At 52.9% G+C, this 15,631-nt stretch overlaps 2 protein-coding genes across 3 annotated transcripts in view; one reads left to right on the forward strand and one right to left on the reverse strand.

Moving 5' to 3' along the window:
• The window catches only part of REC114 (REC114 meiotic recombination protein), a 33,190-nt gene extending 18,966 nt beyond the window's left edge, over positions 1-14,224 (forward strand). Inside the window, exons 3-6 of the mRNA XM_064158173.1 lie at positions 2,834-2,917; positions 6,896-7,108; positions 10,469-10,537; positions 13,590-14,224. Coding sequence (XP_064014243.1) covers positions 2,834-2,917; positions 6,896-7,108; positions 10,469-10,537; positions 13,590-13,751 — 528 coding nt within the window. The 3' untranslated portion in view covers positions 13,752-14,224. The remainder of the gene's footprint in view (positions 1-2,833; positions 2,918-6,895; positions 7,109-10,468; positions 10,538-13,589) is intronic.
• The window catches only part of NPTN (neuroplastin), a 77,258-nt gene continuing 75,451 nt past the window's right edge, over positions 13,825-15,631 (reverse strand). For both annotated transcript variants that reach the window (XM_064157238.1, XM_064157237.1), the window contains exon 8: positions 13,825-15,310. The gene's annotated coding sequence lies outside the window, so the exon portion shown is untranslated. The remainder of the gene's footprint in view (positions 15,311-15,631) is intronic.

Below are 15,631 nucleotides of genomic sequence, written 5' to 3' on the forward strand. Positions count from 1 at the left end.
TCTCAGCATCTTGGTGGCCTCCTCTGCACTGGCTCCAGCAGTTCCATGTCCTGGATGCTCCAGAACTGCCCCCAGGACTGCAGGTGGGGTCCCAGGCATAAGTCCTGACTGTTGCAAACTGACCTTCAGGGACTTCCAGCTGTTTGCCATCAGAGGGGACTTCTGTCTGTAAATGGGATGAGGAAGCCCTCAGCACACAGGACACATCTTCCTTCTTCACTGCTTCAGCAGTCTAATTGCATCATGCAGCACGGCTGGAGGACTCCAGCTTACCAACTGAGATGCCCTTTTCTGGTGTGAGGGCTATCAGTTTGTCCCTCTGAGGATCCAGATTCCTGCCTGGGGAAGCAGAGAACAGCTTGGTACTCACCAGCAGCCACAAAGTGAAGTGAAGCTTGACCTTGAGGCCTTTTATCCCTTAACAAGCCCCACCTAGAGGTACTTTGAGTGTGCTCAGTACAAACTAACACAATGCAGGTGTTTGGCTCATCTTGGTTGGAAAGGACCTTAAAGATCATCTAGTTCCAAGCCCCTGCAATGGATATGGACACCTTCTACTAGTCCAGGTTATTCAAGGCCTTGTCCAACCTGGCATTCAAGATTTCCAGGCTTAGAGCCCCCACAGCTTCTCTGGGCAGGCTGTTCCAATGCCTCAGCACCCTCATGAGGAAGAAGAACTTCTTAAAGTCTCACTAAATAGAGCTGCTTCCCCTTTGAAGGCACTGCCCCTCATCCTGTCACTCCATGCCTTGCTCAGAAGTCCCTCTCCAGCTCTCCTGTAGCATCCTTTCAAATGACCTTGGTTTAAAGTGCAGAGGGAAATGATTTTCTCCCTCTGACCTCAGAGCCTTTGGGAATGCTGCTTGCATGCTGTCTCTACCATTCTGGAGCCTATCCTGACAGGTGGCTGGTGCACTTTGCCTGTGGTTCAACCCTTCAGTGCTTTCTAGACAGTCTTCTCTTGGGAGTTCAGTTCAAATTGGAGGTGCAGTGCCAGGAATCTCTTACCAAGATGACTCCCTGTACCAAGACAGAATGCCAGATGGTTTCCCAGCCTGGACTGGGGTCAGGTGGATGATACCTCTGGCAAAACCACACTGCTGCTGACCCAAGGGGAGGATGTGATGTGGTTCTTGACCTTTAGGCCACCTCTGAAAAGCAACCTATGCAAAAAAAGCAAGCATGAGCAGTTGAGCTGAAACAGGCAGGCAATCTCCTCCCTGCCCTCAGATCTGTTTGGGGTTTTTTTCCAGCCCTACTCCCAAGCCTTTGCTAACTAAAGACTGTGGCAGCCTGGGGAAGGTACCTTGGGAGACACAGTCCATTGCCCTGCCATTTTTACACGATGTTTTCAGCTGCCTGCAGTGTTGTTACAGAGTGCTGAGCAGCCTGAGTGGTTTGAGGAGACTGACAGCTAATGCAACCCGAGTACAAAAACATCTTCATCCACTTAGCGAAGCTGCTGCTTGTTTACCTGAGCTCCATCCGGAGAGAAAGCCTCCCTGGGCCTGAGAGAAGCCAACTGCTGACCCATTCTTCGGGTTTGCCTGCCCTCTGCTGCCCTCTCGGGCAACTTCAGGGGATGCAGAGCAACGCCAAGCTAGCTGCTGCAGCTTGGTTTGTTCTGCACTTCATGCAGACCTTCCTCACAGGCACACAGATAAAGTGCACTTGGAAATTAGAAGGTGGCTTCATCTTGGCACGGGAGCTGCAGGCTCAGGTTTAAGCCATGCAGTCACAGAGTCAGGCAGGGCTGGAAGGGAGCACAAGGAGCAGGCAGTGCCAACCCCTGCCATGCCCAGGGACACCCTACCCTAGAGCAGCCTGACCACAGCCTCAGCCAGCCTGGCCTCAAACACCTCCAGCCGTGGGGCCTCAACCCCCTCCCTGGGCAACCCATTCCAGCCTCTCACCACTCTCCTGCTCAACAACTTCCTCCTCCCCTCCAGCCTCACTCTCCCCACCTCCACCTTTGCTCCATTCTCCCCACTCCTGACACTCCCTCACAGCCTCAAAAGTCCCTCCCCAGCTTTTTTGCAGCCCCCTTCAGACCCTGCAAGGCCACAAGAAGGTCCCCTGGGAGCCTCCTCTGCTCCAGCCTGCACAGCCCCAACTCCTTCAGGCTGTGCTCACAGCAGAGCTGCTGCAGCCTCTCAGCATCCTCCTGGCCCTGCTCTGGACACTCTCCAGCATCTCCACAGCCCTCTTGGCCCAGGGGCTCCAGAGCTGGATGCAGCACTCCAGGTGGGCTCTCAGCAGAGCACAGCAGAGGGGCAGAATCCCCTCCCTGGCCCTGCTGGCCACACTGCTGCTGCTGCAGCCCAGCCTCTGCTTGGCTTTCTGGGCTGCAAGTGCTCACTGCTGGCTCCTGTGCAGCTTCTCCTCCAGCAGCACCCCCAAGTGCCTCTCCTCAGGGCTGCTCTCCAGCCTGGCACTGCCCAGCCTGCATTGCTGCTTGCCATTGCCTCCAGCCAGCTGCAGGACCTTGCCCTTGCTCTTGTTGCACCTCCTGAGCTTGGCTTGTGCCCACCTCTGCAGCCTGCCCAGCTCCCTCTGCATGGATCCTGCCCTCCAGCCTGGCTGCTGCACCACACAGCTTGGTGTGGGCAGCAAACTTGCTGAGGCTGCACTCAGTGCCTCTATCCCTAAAACCTCTGTGCAGGTTTAACTCCTGTTGCAGCAAACCCCACATGGTTGGCAAGCTGTTGGGTGCAAAAGCTGATGCATGCAGAGGACCTGTCTTCACCTAGGGATTCGATGGCACCCCCAGGGTGTGTGCTTTGAAGTGTTGCATGTTTGCTGTTGGAGTCGTTTGTGCTCTGCTTTGTTTCAGGAAGGCTTTTCACTGATCGATTCCCACAAGTGGCTGAGGGTAGTGAGGAGAGCAGACTGCCTGCTCTTTCAAGCACAGGCCAAGGTAGGTTGAGTTGCTTTTTCATGTTTCTGCTAGCTCCACACAGATCTGGAGAAGATTTCTTCATGCTGGACAAATGAAACCTGAAGTTCTCAGATACTGTCAGTTGTCCAGATGAAAGGTTTGGGCTTTTCCCCCCTCAAGATATTAAACAAGAAACAGACTGCACTGGGTTGGAAGGGACCTTTAAAGGTCATCTAATACAAATCCCCTGCTGTTAGCAGGGACATTCTCCACTAGACCAAGCTACTCAAGAGCCCCAACGAGCCTGACCATGAATGTCTTCAGGGGTGGGGTCTCCACCACCTGCCTGGACAATCTGTTCCAGTGTCCCACCACCCTCACAGTAAAGAAGTTCTTCCTAATCTCCAGTCTTCCTCTCTCTCCTCTTCCAGCTCAAAGCCACTGCCCTCATCTGGTCACTGCAAGCCCTTGGGAAAAGTCCCTCCCCAGCTTTCTTGTAGGCTCCTTCAGGTACTGGAAGGCTGCTCTAAAGCATCCTGGAGCTTTCTTGTCTCCAGGTTGAACAAGCCCAACTCTCTCAGCCTGTCTTTGTAGCAGAGGTGCTCCAGCCCTCTAGTCACTTTTGTGGCTCTATTGGGTCCAAGTCTTTGTGACAAAGGCCTCACAGCTGGACACAGTGTTCCAGGTGAGGTCTTGCCACAGCAGAGTGGCAGAATCACCTCTCTCAATCTGTTTAGAGCACAGAATGGATCTGGAAGGAGCAAGGCAAAGGAAGAACTGAGAGATCTTCTCACTACCTTTTGTAACTGCAGACACTCAGGCTGCTTTCTGAGAGTTAGCTGGGAAAAAACCCAGACCATTCTTTCTGTCACAATCTGTCTTGCCATGGCAAACAATTAAAGAGATGAAAGGATGCTCTTACAGGCACACAGACCACAAAATGCCTAACCAAACCATGCTTCAGCCATGCCATGGCCCCTGACCATCACCAGCCTGGTGATTCAGGTGCTTAAGGCAATGAAAGGCTTCTGGGCTTCCCCTGGGATCAGCTGGAAAGCAGTCGATTGGCCTGTAAATAATTAAACAGCACTTGCTGGTTAGCAGCTTCTGTGTAGCTCTCACTGTTCTCGGCCCTGAGATGCACTCCCAGAAGTTTCTAACTCCACTGAGGACTCAACCAGGTGTTTTCAGAAGCAAAGCCTGTTTGAAATGAGAGGAGCTCTCTCTTCTCCCCTAATGGCTTCTGGGCTTTGTTGTTTCAGCAGAAGCAGCTGTCTCTAGTTTAATCTCTACCTAACTGGAGACTTCATCTCCAAGTCAGAAACAGGAATTCTGGGAAAAGGGGATGAGCTTCTTGTTCAGTGGCTGCCAGAGCTCAGTTCCAGCTCTTTGCCCTGTTTGCAGAAGCATTAAGGCATAAAAATATCCCAAGTGGTCTCACAGAACCATAGAATCAGGCAGTGTGGGAAGGGAGCACAAGGATCAGGCAGTGCCAACCCCCCTGCCATGCCCAGGGACACCCTACCCTAGAGCAGCCTGACCACAGCCTCAGCCAGCCTGGCCTCAAACACCTCCAGCCATGGGGCCTCAACCCCCTCCCTGGGCAACCCATTCCAGCCTCTCACCACTCTCCTGCTCAACAACTTCCTCCTCCCCTCCAGCCTCACTCTCCCCTATCATAGAATCAGGCAGGCTGGAAGAGAGCTCCAAGCTCAGCCAGCCCAACCTAGCACCCAGCCCTGCCCAACCAACCAGACCATGGCACTAAGTGCCCCAGCCAGGCTTGGCTGCAACACCTCCAGCCACAGCCACTCCACCACCTCCCTGGGCAGCCCATTCCAATGCCAATCACTCTCTCTGACAGGAACTTCCTCCTCACAGCCAGCCCAGACCTGCCCTGCCACAGCTTGAGCCTGGGTCCCCTTCTTCTGCTGCTGGCTGCCTGGCAGCAGAGCCCAACCCCACCTGGCTGCAGCCTCCCTGCAGGCAGCTGCAGACAGCAATGAGCTCTGCCCTGAGCCTCCTCTGCTGCAGGCTGCACCCCCCCAGCTCCCTCAGCCTCTCCTCACAGGGCTGTGCTCCAGGCCCCTCCCCAGCCTTGCTGCCCTTCTCCAAACACCTTCCAGCATCTCTCTGCAATGGAGGAGCCCAGAGCTGGGCACAGCACTCAAGGACTTGGTAGTGCTAGGACTAGAGGCAGTGGATTGAAGCTTGAGGATGGCAGATTTAAGACTAGAGATTAGGAAGAAATTCTTTAGTGAGGGTGTTGAGACACAGGATCAGGTTGCCCAGGGAGGCTGTGGATGCCTTTTCCCCAAAGATATTAGGGCCAGGCTGGATAAGGCCTGAAGCAACCTGGTCTAGTGGGAGGTAACTCTGCACATGGCAGGGAGCCTGGAACAAGATGATTTTAAAGGTCCCTTCTAACCCAAACCATTCTATGAAAATTAATATGGGCACTGTAGAGGTAACTAAACCAAATTGCTCTTGGAAAGCCTCCAAAAGGAATTCAGATTAAGATGCAAGTTCCCTTCCTGTTCTTCTAAGGAGAACTCACCTGCTTGGCACAGCCACTAATTAGTTCTCAACCTAAGTGAATCCCAAGCCAGGGAAGGTGAGGTCTGAGTTAATTAGCAGTGTAAGTGAGCACTGTTAAAAGGAGCACAACAGTTCAAAGCACTTTGACATGTTTCCCTTTAAAAGGTACCATGAGAAGCTTTCCTCTTTAGGATGGCCTAAAAACTCACTTGCTGCAGTACAAGCAGCTTCAGATAACACATGTGTAACCACACAGGCTGTCAGGAGCAGCTCCTTGAAGTGAAAGCTCTCCTGGTGTCCCTGCAGTCAGCACTCTGGCAGCCTGTCTAGTCCTACAAAAACCCTGGGGTTGATGTTTGTGAAAGCTCAGAAGCCTCAACCAGGCTGCTTCAAGTGTAAGGAAATCTCCCTTCTTTTCCAGCACCTTAAATGTTTGAAATGTCAAGAGCAAAGTGCAGGTCCCATTAATCCCCTGCCTAAACAGGCACTCAAGGTGCCTTGTGTGAGCTGAAGGTGCTGAGGACAAGCTTATTATGCACAACAAACTCCTCCATCCTCCCTTTTCACAGAATCCCAGCATGCTGGGGCTTGGAAGGCACCTCTGGAGATCATCCAGTCCAACCCCACCCTGTTAAAGCAGGGGCACCCACAACAGCTTGCCCAGGATCACAGTGGGCAGGAGGGAGGGGTTGGAGTCTCTCCAGTGGACTCCACAACCTCTCAGAGCAGCTTGACCCAGACCTCCAAGACCCTCACAGCACAGGCATTTGTAGGTTAGATTCCAGAGCTATCTCCTGCCTAACTTTGTCATTTCCTTTTCATTTCAGTCACAAAACAACCGACCAGAGTTGGCCAATCCTTACAGCATACTACCTGCAGCAACAAGGAAGCCTTAATTCCCTTGCTACACATCTAAAAGCTGCTGGCATGGCAAAGTTTGCTCCCTTGGTTGGACAAATTAATTAGTTGACACCTGGCCCTGCTCTCTCACCACTCTCTTGGGGTGTTTCTAACCAAGCTTCTGCTTCCTTGCACCCTGGCACAGGACAAGGGGCAATGGACGCAAACTCCAGCACAGGAAGTTTCACCTCAACAGGAGGAAGAACTTCTTTAGTGTAAGGGTGACAGAGCCCTGGCACAGGCTGCCCAGAAAGGTTGTGGAGTCTCCTTCTCTGGAGGCTCTCAAGCCCTGCCTGGATGCAACCTGCAATAGTTTATATGGTCCTGCTTTGGCAGGGAGGTTGAACTCAATGATCTCTGGAGGTGCCTTCCAACCACTAATATCCTGCGAGCCTGTGACTCGGGAGTCTTCTGCTTTAGCTGCTGAAGGCAGAGCAGGCAGGGCTTGTTTCTTTGGGTTTAACTTGGTGCAACAATCCAAAACTATTATCACTTTCTCACTTGCTTCCCCCAAGAGGCCTTGAATGAAAGCAAAGCAGCTGGAGGCTTCACCTGCTTTCCTCTCTGGTTTCGGAGCAGAGTGAATGCCGCATGTTCCGGGTGCAGTTCGGTGGCACAGCGAAAGAGCAGATGCTGGAATTCTGCTGCAGCTGTGTTCAGAAACTTGCAGAGTACCTACCAGTTCAGGTGACAGATGAGCCAAACCAGCAGCTCCATCCCAGCCTCAGCCAGCTGGGGAGTGGTGAAAGCCAAGAGAGGGACACTGACCAAAACCCATCAGCGCTACGTCAAGTAAGTAAGCAGGAACGGAGGGGTGGAAAACCAGAGAAAGAAGCAGCTCTGAGGCCTGTCAAGGGCAAGTTTTGGTTTTGCAGCTGGGAGACCTCCTCTGTGACATAGGAAACCCAAAATTCAGCTCATGTGCAAGGAAACCTCGTCAGTGACCACAGCTAGAGTGAGTCAGAAGTCAGCTGCTGAAGCTGTCATCTTCCCCTTTTCTTGCTGTGCCTCAAGAGGAAAGAACAATGCTCAAAGAAGTGGTCCTTGCTCCTCAAGCTTGCTGTAACATTTCAGAGCAACCAGACCACCTCAGGTTTGGCCTCTGAAAGGTCACCAGTAACCAAAAGTCATGTACACAGAATCAGAGAGTAGTAGGGGTGGAAGTGACCTCTGAAAATCATTCTGTCCAACCCCCTGCCAGGGCAGGTTCACCTACAGAAGGTCACACAGGAACACTTCCAAGTGGGTTTTGAATGTCTCCAGAGATGGAAGCTCCACTACCTCTCTGGGCAGCCTATTTCAGTGCTCCATTAACCTTAAGTTCCTCCCCATGTTTAGATGGAACTTCTTATGTTCAAGTTTGTGCCTGTTACTTACCCCTTTGTCCTGTCACTGGGCACCACTGAACAAAGCCTGCTCCCATCCTCCTGTCACCCACCCTTGAAGGGCATTTATGGGATCCCAAGCTCAGAGCTCAGATGTTCATAGGAAGAGTCTTGGCAAGCACAGGGGATGAGACCTGTAGGTGGGGAGAAAGCTTTGCTCTGGAGTTTGCACTCTTCCTTAGCTAGGGAGCCTGGATGTGATGGGAGCAATCATTGCAGGGCTCAGGTTACTAACCAGTAACAGAACCAGCACCAAATGTGAGGCATAGCAGTTCCCAGTTTGGTGGGAGACTTGACATGGGTTCTGCTCAGGTTAACTGACAGCAGTAAAGAGGCAGAGGATGAGAGCTGAAAGGCTACCAGGAAAAACTCACCTGGCATTTTATCAGTGTGGATTTCAGACAAGGCTGCTGGGAGCCACCTGGGAAACTTCCACATGGATGATACAGGGGAGGAAAAAGGCTGAGAGCCAGCTAAGTAGCCAGGAATTGTGTTCCACCTTTTGCATCTGCCTGCTCCTGTTTGCCAGCAAACACAACTGTAAATATGCAACTGTTTATTAACGATTGCAGATGGCACCAAGCTAGGAGCAGCTGTGGAGCTGTGGGAGGGTAGCAGAGCCCTGCAGAGGGACCTGGCCAGGCTGCATGGGTGGGCAGAGGCCAAGGGGATGAGACTGAACAAGGCCAAGGGCAGGGTTCAGCACTTTGGCCACAACCCCAAGCAGCACTAGAGGCTGGGGCCAGAGGGGCTGAGAGCAGGCAGGCAGAGAGGGAGCTGGGGGTGGTGGCAGAGAGGAGCTGCAGAGGAGGCAGCAGTGCCCAGGTGGGCAGCAGAGCCAATGGCATCCTGGGCTGGCTCAGGAGCAGTGTGGGCAGCAGGACAAGGGAGGTTCTTGTGCCCCTGTGCTCAGCACTGCTCAGGCCACCCCTGCAGTGCTGTGTCCAGCTCTGGGCTCCTGCATTGCAGAGAGATGCTGAGGTGCTGGAAGGTGTTTGGAGAAGGGCAGCAAGGCTGGGGAGGGGCCTGGAGCACAGCCCTGTGAGGAGAGGCTGAGGGAGCTGGGGGGGTGCAGCCTGCAGCAGAGGAGGCTCAGGGCAGAGCTCATTGCTGCCTGCAGCTGCCTGCAGGGAGGCTGTAGCCAGCTGGGGTTGGGCTCTGCTGCCAGGCAGGCAGCAGCAGAAGAAGGGGACCCAGGCTGAAGCTGTGGCAGGGCAGGTCTGGGCTGGCTGTGAGGAGGAAGTTCCTGTCAGAGAGAGTGATTGGCATTGGAATGGGCTGCCCAGGGAGGTGGTGGAGTGGCCGTGGCTGGAGGTGTTGCAGCCAAGCCTGGCTGGGGCACTTAGTGCCATGGTGTGGTTGGTTGGGCAGGGCTGGGTGCTAGGTTGGACTGGATGAGCTTGGAGCTCTCTGCCAACCTGCTTGAGTCTATGATTCTATGATTTGAGCTTAACCTGACACCTCTGAAAGCCATTTCAGGGCTGGTTCTGAATGCTTCCCCTCTCCAAGACAAAGGGTAAAGGCTGATGGTGTTTCTGAGGGGGGGGATAACTCTTGAATATAAGCTCCCCCTGGGGATCCACATGAGCAGGTTTAGCAGCTCTAAGAAACATCCTAGCAGCTTACAGCCAGGAAACCTCTCAGGTATAGGATAAAAGTACTGGGCCAGAGACTGAGCCCTGAAAAAGCAATGTCAGAGCTTTCAGCTCCCATCCTTTTCCTGATGGAAGGTTCCACTCTACCCAGTGTGTTTCCCTGTCTAGTAAAGAAAGCATGGAGGAAAAAAAACCTCCTGCCTGTTTGCCTCACAGCATTGCCAGGGAAGCACAGGGGATGAAGGAGCTTGAGCATCTCTTCTCAGGAGAAAGACTGAGAGCCCTGGGGCTGTTCAGTCTGCAGAAGGGAAGGCTGAGAGAGGATCTGATCAATGCCTACAAACACCTGAGGGATGAGTGTCAAGATGAAGGTGCCAGGCTCTTTTTGGTGGTGCCCAGTGGTAGGACAAGGAACCAGCAACTAGGAGCTGAAGCACAGGAGGTTCCACCTCAACATGAGGAGAAACTTCTTTGCTGTGAGGGTGACAGAGCCCTGGAGCAGGCTGCCCAGAGAGGTTGTGGAGTCTCCTATAGAGACATTAAAAATCCACCTGGATGCATCCCTGTGTGGCCTGCCCTAGGGTGATCCTGGCCTGGCAGGGGAGTTAGACTCTATATTATCTCTGGAGGTCCCTTCCAACCCTTCCCATTCTGTGATTCCATGACCTTTGGCAGCTGTTGTTGAAGCTCTGTTGCTGGTTCTTTAAGGACCTTACTGGTGCTTTGTGCTGTGCCCATTTCCTGGTGAGATAAAGCAGGGAATGGAAGGTAAAGAAAAGGCTTGAATGGCAGAACACTGCTGATCACCAGCTGTGGGTATTAACAGTGCTCTTGCTCCAGAAGAGAGCCTCATAAGACAGGGCTGACAGCTCAGACCAGGCAAGCAGAGAGCACTCACACAGAGGTTTTCTTTTCCAGTTACTTCCAGCAAGTAGTTTAGAAGTCACCTGAGTTCAGGCACGACAGTTTGACTGCAGGGCCATTATTCCACAGCTTCTATTCTTAAAGCCTTGTGCAGCTGTGCAGTGCAGGTCTCATGAAAGATGCCTTTCTGCTGCCCAAGGTGGCTGAGCACATTCTCTTCCCTCTGCCTCTGCAACTGGAGTGCCTTCCCTTGCACAGCCCCACACCTTGCTTGCTCATGAGCCCTTCTCTGCATTGCTGTCTTCTAGAGAGCTGAGCCTCGCCTGGCTTCCTGCACAGCCCTTGGAGAAAGGAGATCTGTGACACAGCTGGCCCAGGTAAAAGCAGCGAGGTCTGATACTCTGCCCTGGACCTGGAGCTCTTGGGCTCAGCAAACAGCTGGCAGACATCCTTGCTGCACGGCAGCTTGCCATCCTCTGTAGCCACAAAACCACCAGGTGGCTCTTGTGCAATGCCTGCAGCTAGGAAACGAGCTGCAATCCCGGGAATTTCCTGGTGTCGTTGCCCCCTCTGCATACAAACAAGACACACACACACACACAGAGCAAACCGGAGGGCCACGGCTGAGTAAATGGTTTGGCCAGTCTGGCACTCTGCAGGAGTGACTTAGCTGAAGTCTGAACGTACCGATCCTACCTGACCAGCAGTGGAACGTCCACCCCCCCCCCCAGGGCAGCTGCCAGCTTCCCTGTGCAGCACAGGGGAAAGCCTGGAAGCTACCTCCTTCACTTGGGGACACTGCAGTTAGGTGCCAGAGGAGAGAAAACTCTCTCCAGACTCTTGTGCTTCCACAGTTGCTCCTCTGGCTCTTTCTTACCCTTCTTCCATAGGATGATCAGGTCAACATTTCTGCCATAGGATGATCAGGTCAATATTTCTTCCATAGGATGATCAGGTCAACATTTCTTCCATAGGATAATCAGGTCAACATTTCCTCCATAGGATGATCAGGTCAACATTTCCTCCATAGGCTGATCAGGTCAATATTTCTGCCATAGGATGATCAGGTCAACATTTCTTCCATAGGATGATCAGGTCAACATTTCCTCCATAGGATGATCAGGTCAACATTTCCTCCATAGGATGATCAGGTCGCTGTTTCTTCACGGCAGTGCAGCTCCTGTGCTCCCTGGTACAGACCTGTCTCTCAAAGCAGAGGCCCCAGTACCACACCCCCTGCTGCTTCCCGGCACTTACTGTCCTTGGGCAATGCAGCGAGAGGGCAGCACCGGCAAGGCACAGCGCTTCTTGTCAGGACCAGCCTCTGCTTTAAGAGGCGATGCTGGGAATTGTCAATAGACCAAGAGGATAAACAGCTTCTACCAAGGGCTGTTCTGAGGGCCCTGTGGCAGACAGGAGCACGATGCCCATGGCAAAGCAACCCTTCTGCCAGGGAGCTCTGCCTCTGCTGAGCACACCCATGCCTCTCTGACCTGAGTTACATAACAAAGCCCCCAGCACGGCAAGCCCCCATGATTGAAGCAGAGGATTTTGGAAGCTGCTCTAAGATGCTAAGGGGCCCAGAGCATCTCTGTGAGGAGGAAAGGCTGAGAACCTTGTGGCTGTTGAGCCTGGAGAAGAGCAGCACCAGAGGGGATCTGATCAGGGCTGATCAATAGCTAAAGGGAAGGGTGCAAGAGGATGGGGCCAGATGCTTGTCAGTGGTGCCCAGTGATGGGACAAGGGGCAGTGGGTACAAACTGGAACTCGGGAGGTTCCTTCTGAACAGGAGCAAAACCTTTGGTGTGAGGGTGCTGGAGGCCTGGAGCAGGCTGCCCAGAGAGGTTGTGGAGCCTCCTCCTCTGGAGATTCCATTGCAGTCCTGAGCAGCCTGCTGTGGACGATCCTACTTTAGGAGGAGGGTTGGACTGGATGATCTTCAGGCCACTCAGCATCTCTGTAGCCTCTGCAAGACTCTCTCCAGTAGTTCCCTGTGTCTCTTGAACTGGGGAGCACAGAACTGGATGCACTACTCCAGAGGTGGCCTCCCTAGGGCAGAGCAGAGGGAGATAAGAACCTCCCTTGACCTCCATACACCACAGGAGACCAGTGGCCTTTCTTGGCTCATGTTGGTGTCTACCAGCACCCCCAGGGCCTTCTCCATAGAGATGCTTTCCAGCAGGTCGCCCCTCAGCTGTCCTGGTGCAGGGGATTGCTCCTCCCCAAAACACTGCATCCTTCAAACCTGACATAGCTCACCCCTACCTGCAGTCCTGGAGCCCCCAACACAAGAGGGACATGGAAGTGTTGGAGCCAGTCCAGAGGAGGGGCACAAAAATGCTGAGAGGGCTGCAGCAGCTCTGCTGTGAGGACAGGCAGAGAGAGTTGGGGCTGTGCAGCCTGGAGAGGAGAAGGCTTGGAGGAGACCTTGGAGTGGCCTTGCAGGGTCTGAAAAGGACCTACAGGAAGGCTGGGGAGGGACTACTGACAAGGTCTTGTAGTGACAGGTCGAGGGGGAATGGGTTTGAACTGGAAGAGAGGAGATTTAGACTAGATGTTAGGAGGAAGTTCTTTATAGTAAGGGTGGTGAGACACTGGCACAGATTGCCCAGGGAGGTTGTGTCTGCTCCATCCCTGGAGGGGTTTAAGGCCAGGCTGGATGAGTCCTTGAGCTACCTGTTCTAGTGGGAGGCTCTGGGGGACTGGAGGGCATGGCTGATGAGGAGAGGCTGAGGGACCTGGGGCTGCTTAGTCTGGAGAAGAGAAAACTGAGAGGGGATTTGATAAATAAGTACCTGAGGGCTGGGCAGCAGCAGGGGGGGACAGGCTCTGCTCACTGCTCCCTGGGATAGGACAAGCAGCAATGGATGGAAGCTGCAGCACAGGAGGTTCCAGCTCAGCACAAGGAGGAACTTCTTGCCTGGAAGGGTCCCAGAGCCCTGGCACAGGCTGCCCAGAGAGGTTGTGGAGTCTCCTTGTGTGGAGCCTTTCCAGGCCTGTCTGGATGTGTTCCTCTGTGATCTGTGCTGGATTGTGTGGTCCTGCTCCGGCAGGGAGGGTTGGACTCAGTGATCTCCTTGGGCCCTTTCCCCCCCCTACCATCCTGTGAGGTGTCCCTACCTCTGCCAGGGGCTGGGAGCTGGATGATCCCATTGGGCCCCTTCCACCCCCTAGCATCCTGTGAGGTGTCCCTACCTCTGCCAGGGGCTGGGAGCTGGATGATCCCATTGGGCCCCTTCCACCCCCTAGCATCCTGTGAGGTGTCCCTACCTCTGCCAGGGGCTGGGAGCTGGATGATCCCATTGGGCCCCTTCCACCCCCTAGCATCCTGTGAGGTGTCCCTACCTCTGCCAGGGGCTGGGAGCTGGATGATCCTTGAGATCCCTTCCAACCTCGGCGATTCTCTGATTCTACCTCTTGCTTCTGCAGTCTGTGCTGAGGAGGAAGTCTGAGCTGCCCAGGCTGTACCACCACTCGGCCTGGCAGGCAGAGGAGCTGGGCCCCTTCATTCACCTCTGCCTCCTGGACCAGAACTTCCCAGCTTTTGTGGAAGAGGTGGAGAAAGAGCTGAAAAAACTGACAGAAGGTTGAGTGAGGAATCAATCCCATCCCCTCCCCCCCCCCCCCAACTCAGGGGGTGCAGGTGAGAAAAGTCTGAGACAGATTTTTGTTGGTTTTTGGTGTTTGTTTTGTCTTTTTTTGTTGGTTTTTTTTTTTTTGGTCAGTGTTTTATTTTTAAAAACAGGTGAATCCACTTTGTTTTCTCTGGTTGTTTTGTTTATACATCATTGCACTTCAACAAATACACAGAACACGAGGTCATGCAGCTACAGTTACTCACTGTCATGAGAGAGGAGGGGGAGGGGAAAAAAAAACTGAAACAACCTCCCCCCCCCAAAAAAAAAAAACCAAACCCTTTTAGGTTCTCTTATTTCTACAATCTTTTGAGATCAGGAGGAAAATTACAGTGTCAAACTCAGATTTGGAACTAGTTGCATAGAATATCACCATGCTGTAACATTTTCATCATCAAAACAAGAACCAAAATGAAACCAACCCCCCCCCCCAAAAAAAAATAACAAAAAAAAAGCCCAAATAAACCAAACCTCCCCCCCCCCAAAAAATAAAATCAAAGAGAAATTATAAAAGTCTGCCTGAATTGAATGTACAAGAATATGTTGAACACATCAGTGCAAAAGGATTTGAGAATTTACAGGAGTTAACATAAGAAAACAAACAAAAATCATCATCATCATCACTTAAAAAGCAATTTCATCTCTCTCTATATATATATATTTATAAACCAAAAAGTTTTGTGTTTTCAACTGCCTTCCACCACCAGCGAGTCTCACCATCATCCCAGCCTCTGGAAGCCTGACTGGAGGATATCCTCCTCCCCTCCATCACACACACACACATACACACACACGCACCGCCCCCACCACCACCACACACACCCCCTCCCCCCACCGCGTCTCCCTCTCTCCGTGGGTTAAAGCCCTTGAGATCGATTCCAGGGTTTCTAAGTTCCCAGCACCTTTAACTCTCTCCGCTTTCAGACACACAGGAAGGAATGAACATCAGCAGCTTCGAAATGAAACACGGTGACTGTCGTTTGGGTTCACCCACCCCGGCCCCGGCTAGAACCGCGCACCTACACCCCTCCTCCTCCTCCTCGGGCTCTCCGAGTTCCTCCACGCTCCACACAAGTCCCAGGAGATGGCAGCGGCGCGCTGGGGGGGAGCTCTGCCAACCTTAACAGCTACGGCAAGGAAAAAACGGCGCATGCGGGCAAGCGACCGACTCGCTACTCCTAATGCTTAAATAGACCCAGGGAAGAGGGGAGGGAAAGAAAAGCAACTCAAAACAAAAGAGAAAGAAGGAAGCGACATTCACAGCACATCGAAGCCCGAAAGAGTTTACACCTTCTACACGGAAGCATTAGTAAAATGGCTAGGTCACCCTTACAGGAGAGGCTAAATAAGGCATGCTTTAGACAGTCATATCGTTGCTCACTTGAAAAGGAGGAGAAAGGAAAAAGAAAGAAAAGAAGAATAACAACCAGACAGAACTGGAGTTCTAGAACCAAGAGTTCCAACCCTTAAATTTAGCAGGTCATATTGCCATCAGTCTCTCAGAAACTTAAAGCTCTACAAAACAAAAGAGAGAGGAGAAAAGGTGCCAGTCAATGCCCGGCAGCAGTTCCACCACCCCCTGCCACCACAGCTCCTGGGGATCTACGTGGAGGTTAACAGCTTTCCCCCGACCACACCTTAGCCTCCAGTGAGCGAGGAGGGGGGCTGGGGACATGTAATTAGCAGTGACTATGGAGACTTCAATCGTTTAACTGCCTGCAGCCTGTGTGAGAGCTGCCGGCGCTCTGTGTGAGAGGTGTGAGAGCTGCCCCCTCCTCAGCAGCTTTTAATTCCTCCCTACGTGGAACCAGTTCTGTCCACACAACCCCAGCGCTA

This window comes from Pogoniulus pusillus, chromosome 17 (genome assembly GCF_015220805.1).
Source record: "Pogoniulus pusillus isolate bPogPus1 chromosome 17, bPogPus1.pri, whole genome shotgun sequence".
Taxonomy (NCBI): domain Eukaryota; kingdom Metazoa; phylum Chordata; class Aves; order Piciformes; family Lybiidae; genus Pogoniulus; species Pogoniulus pusillus.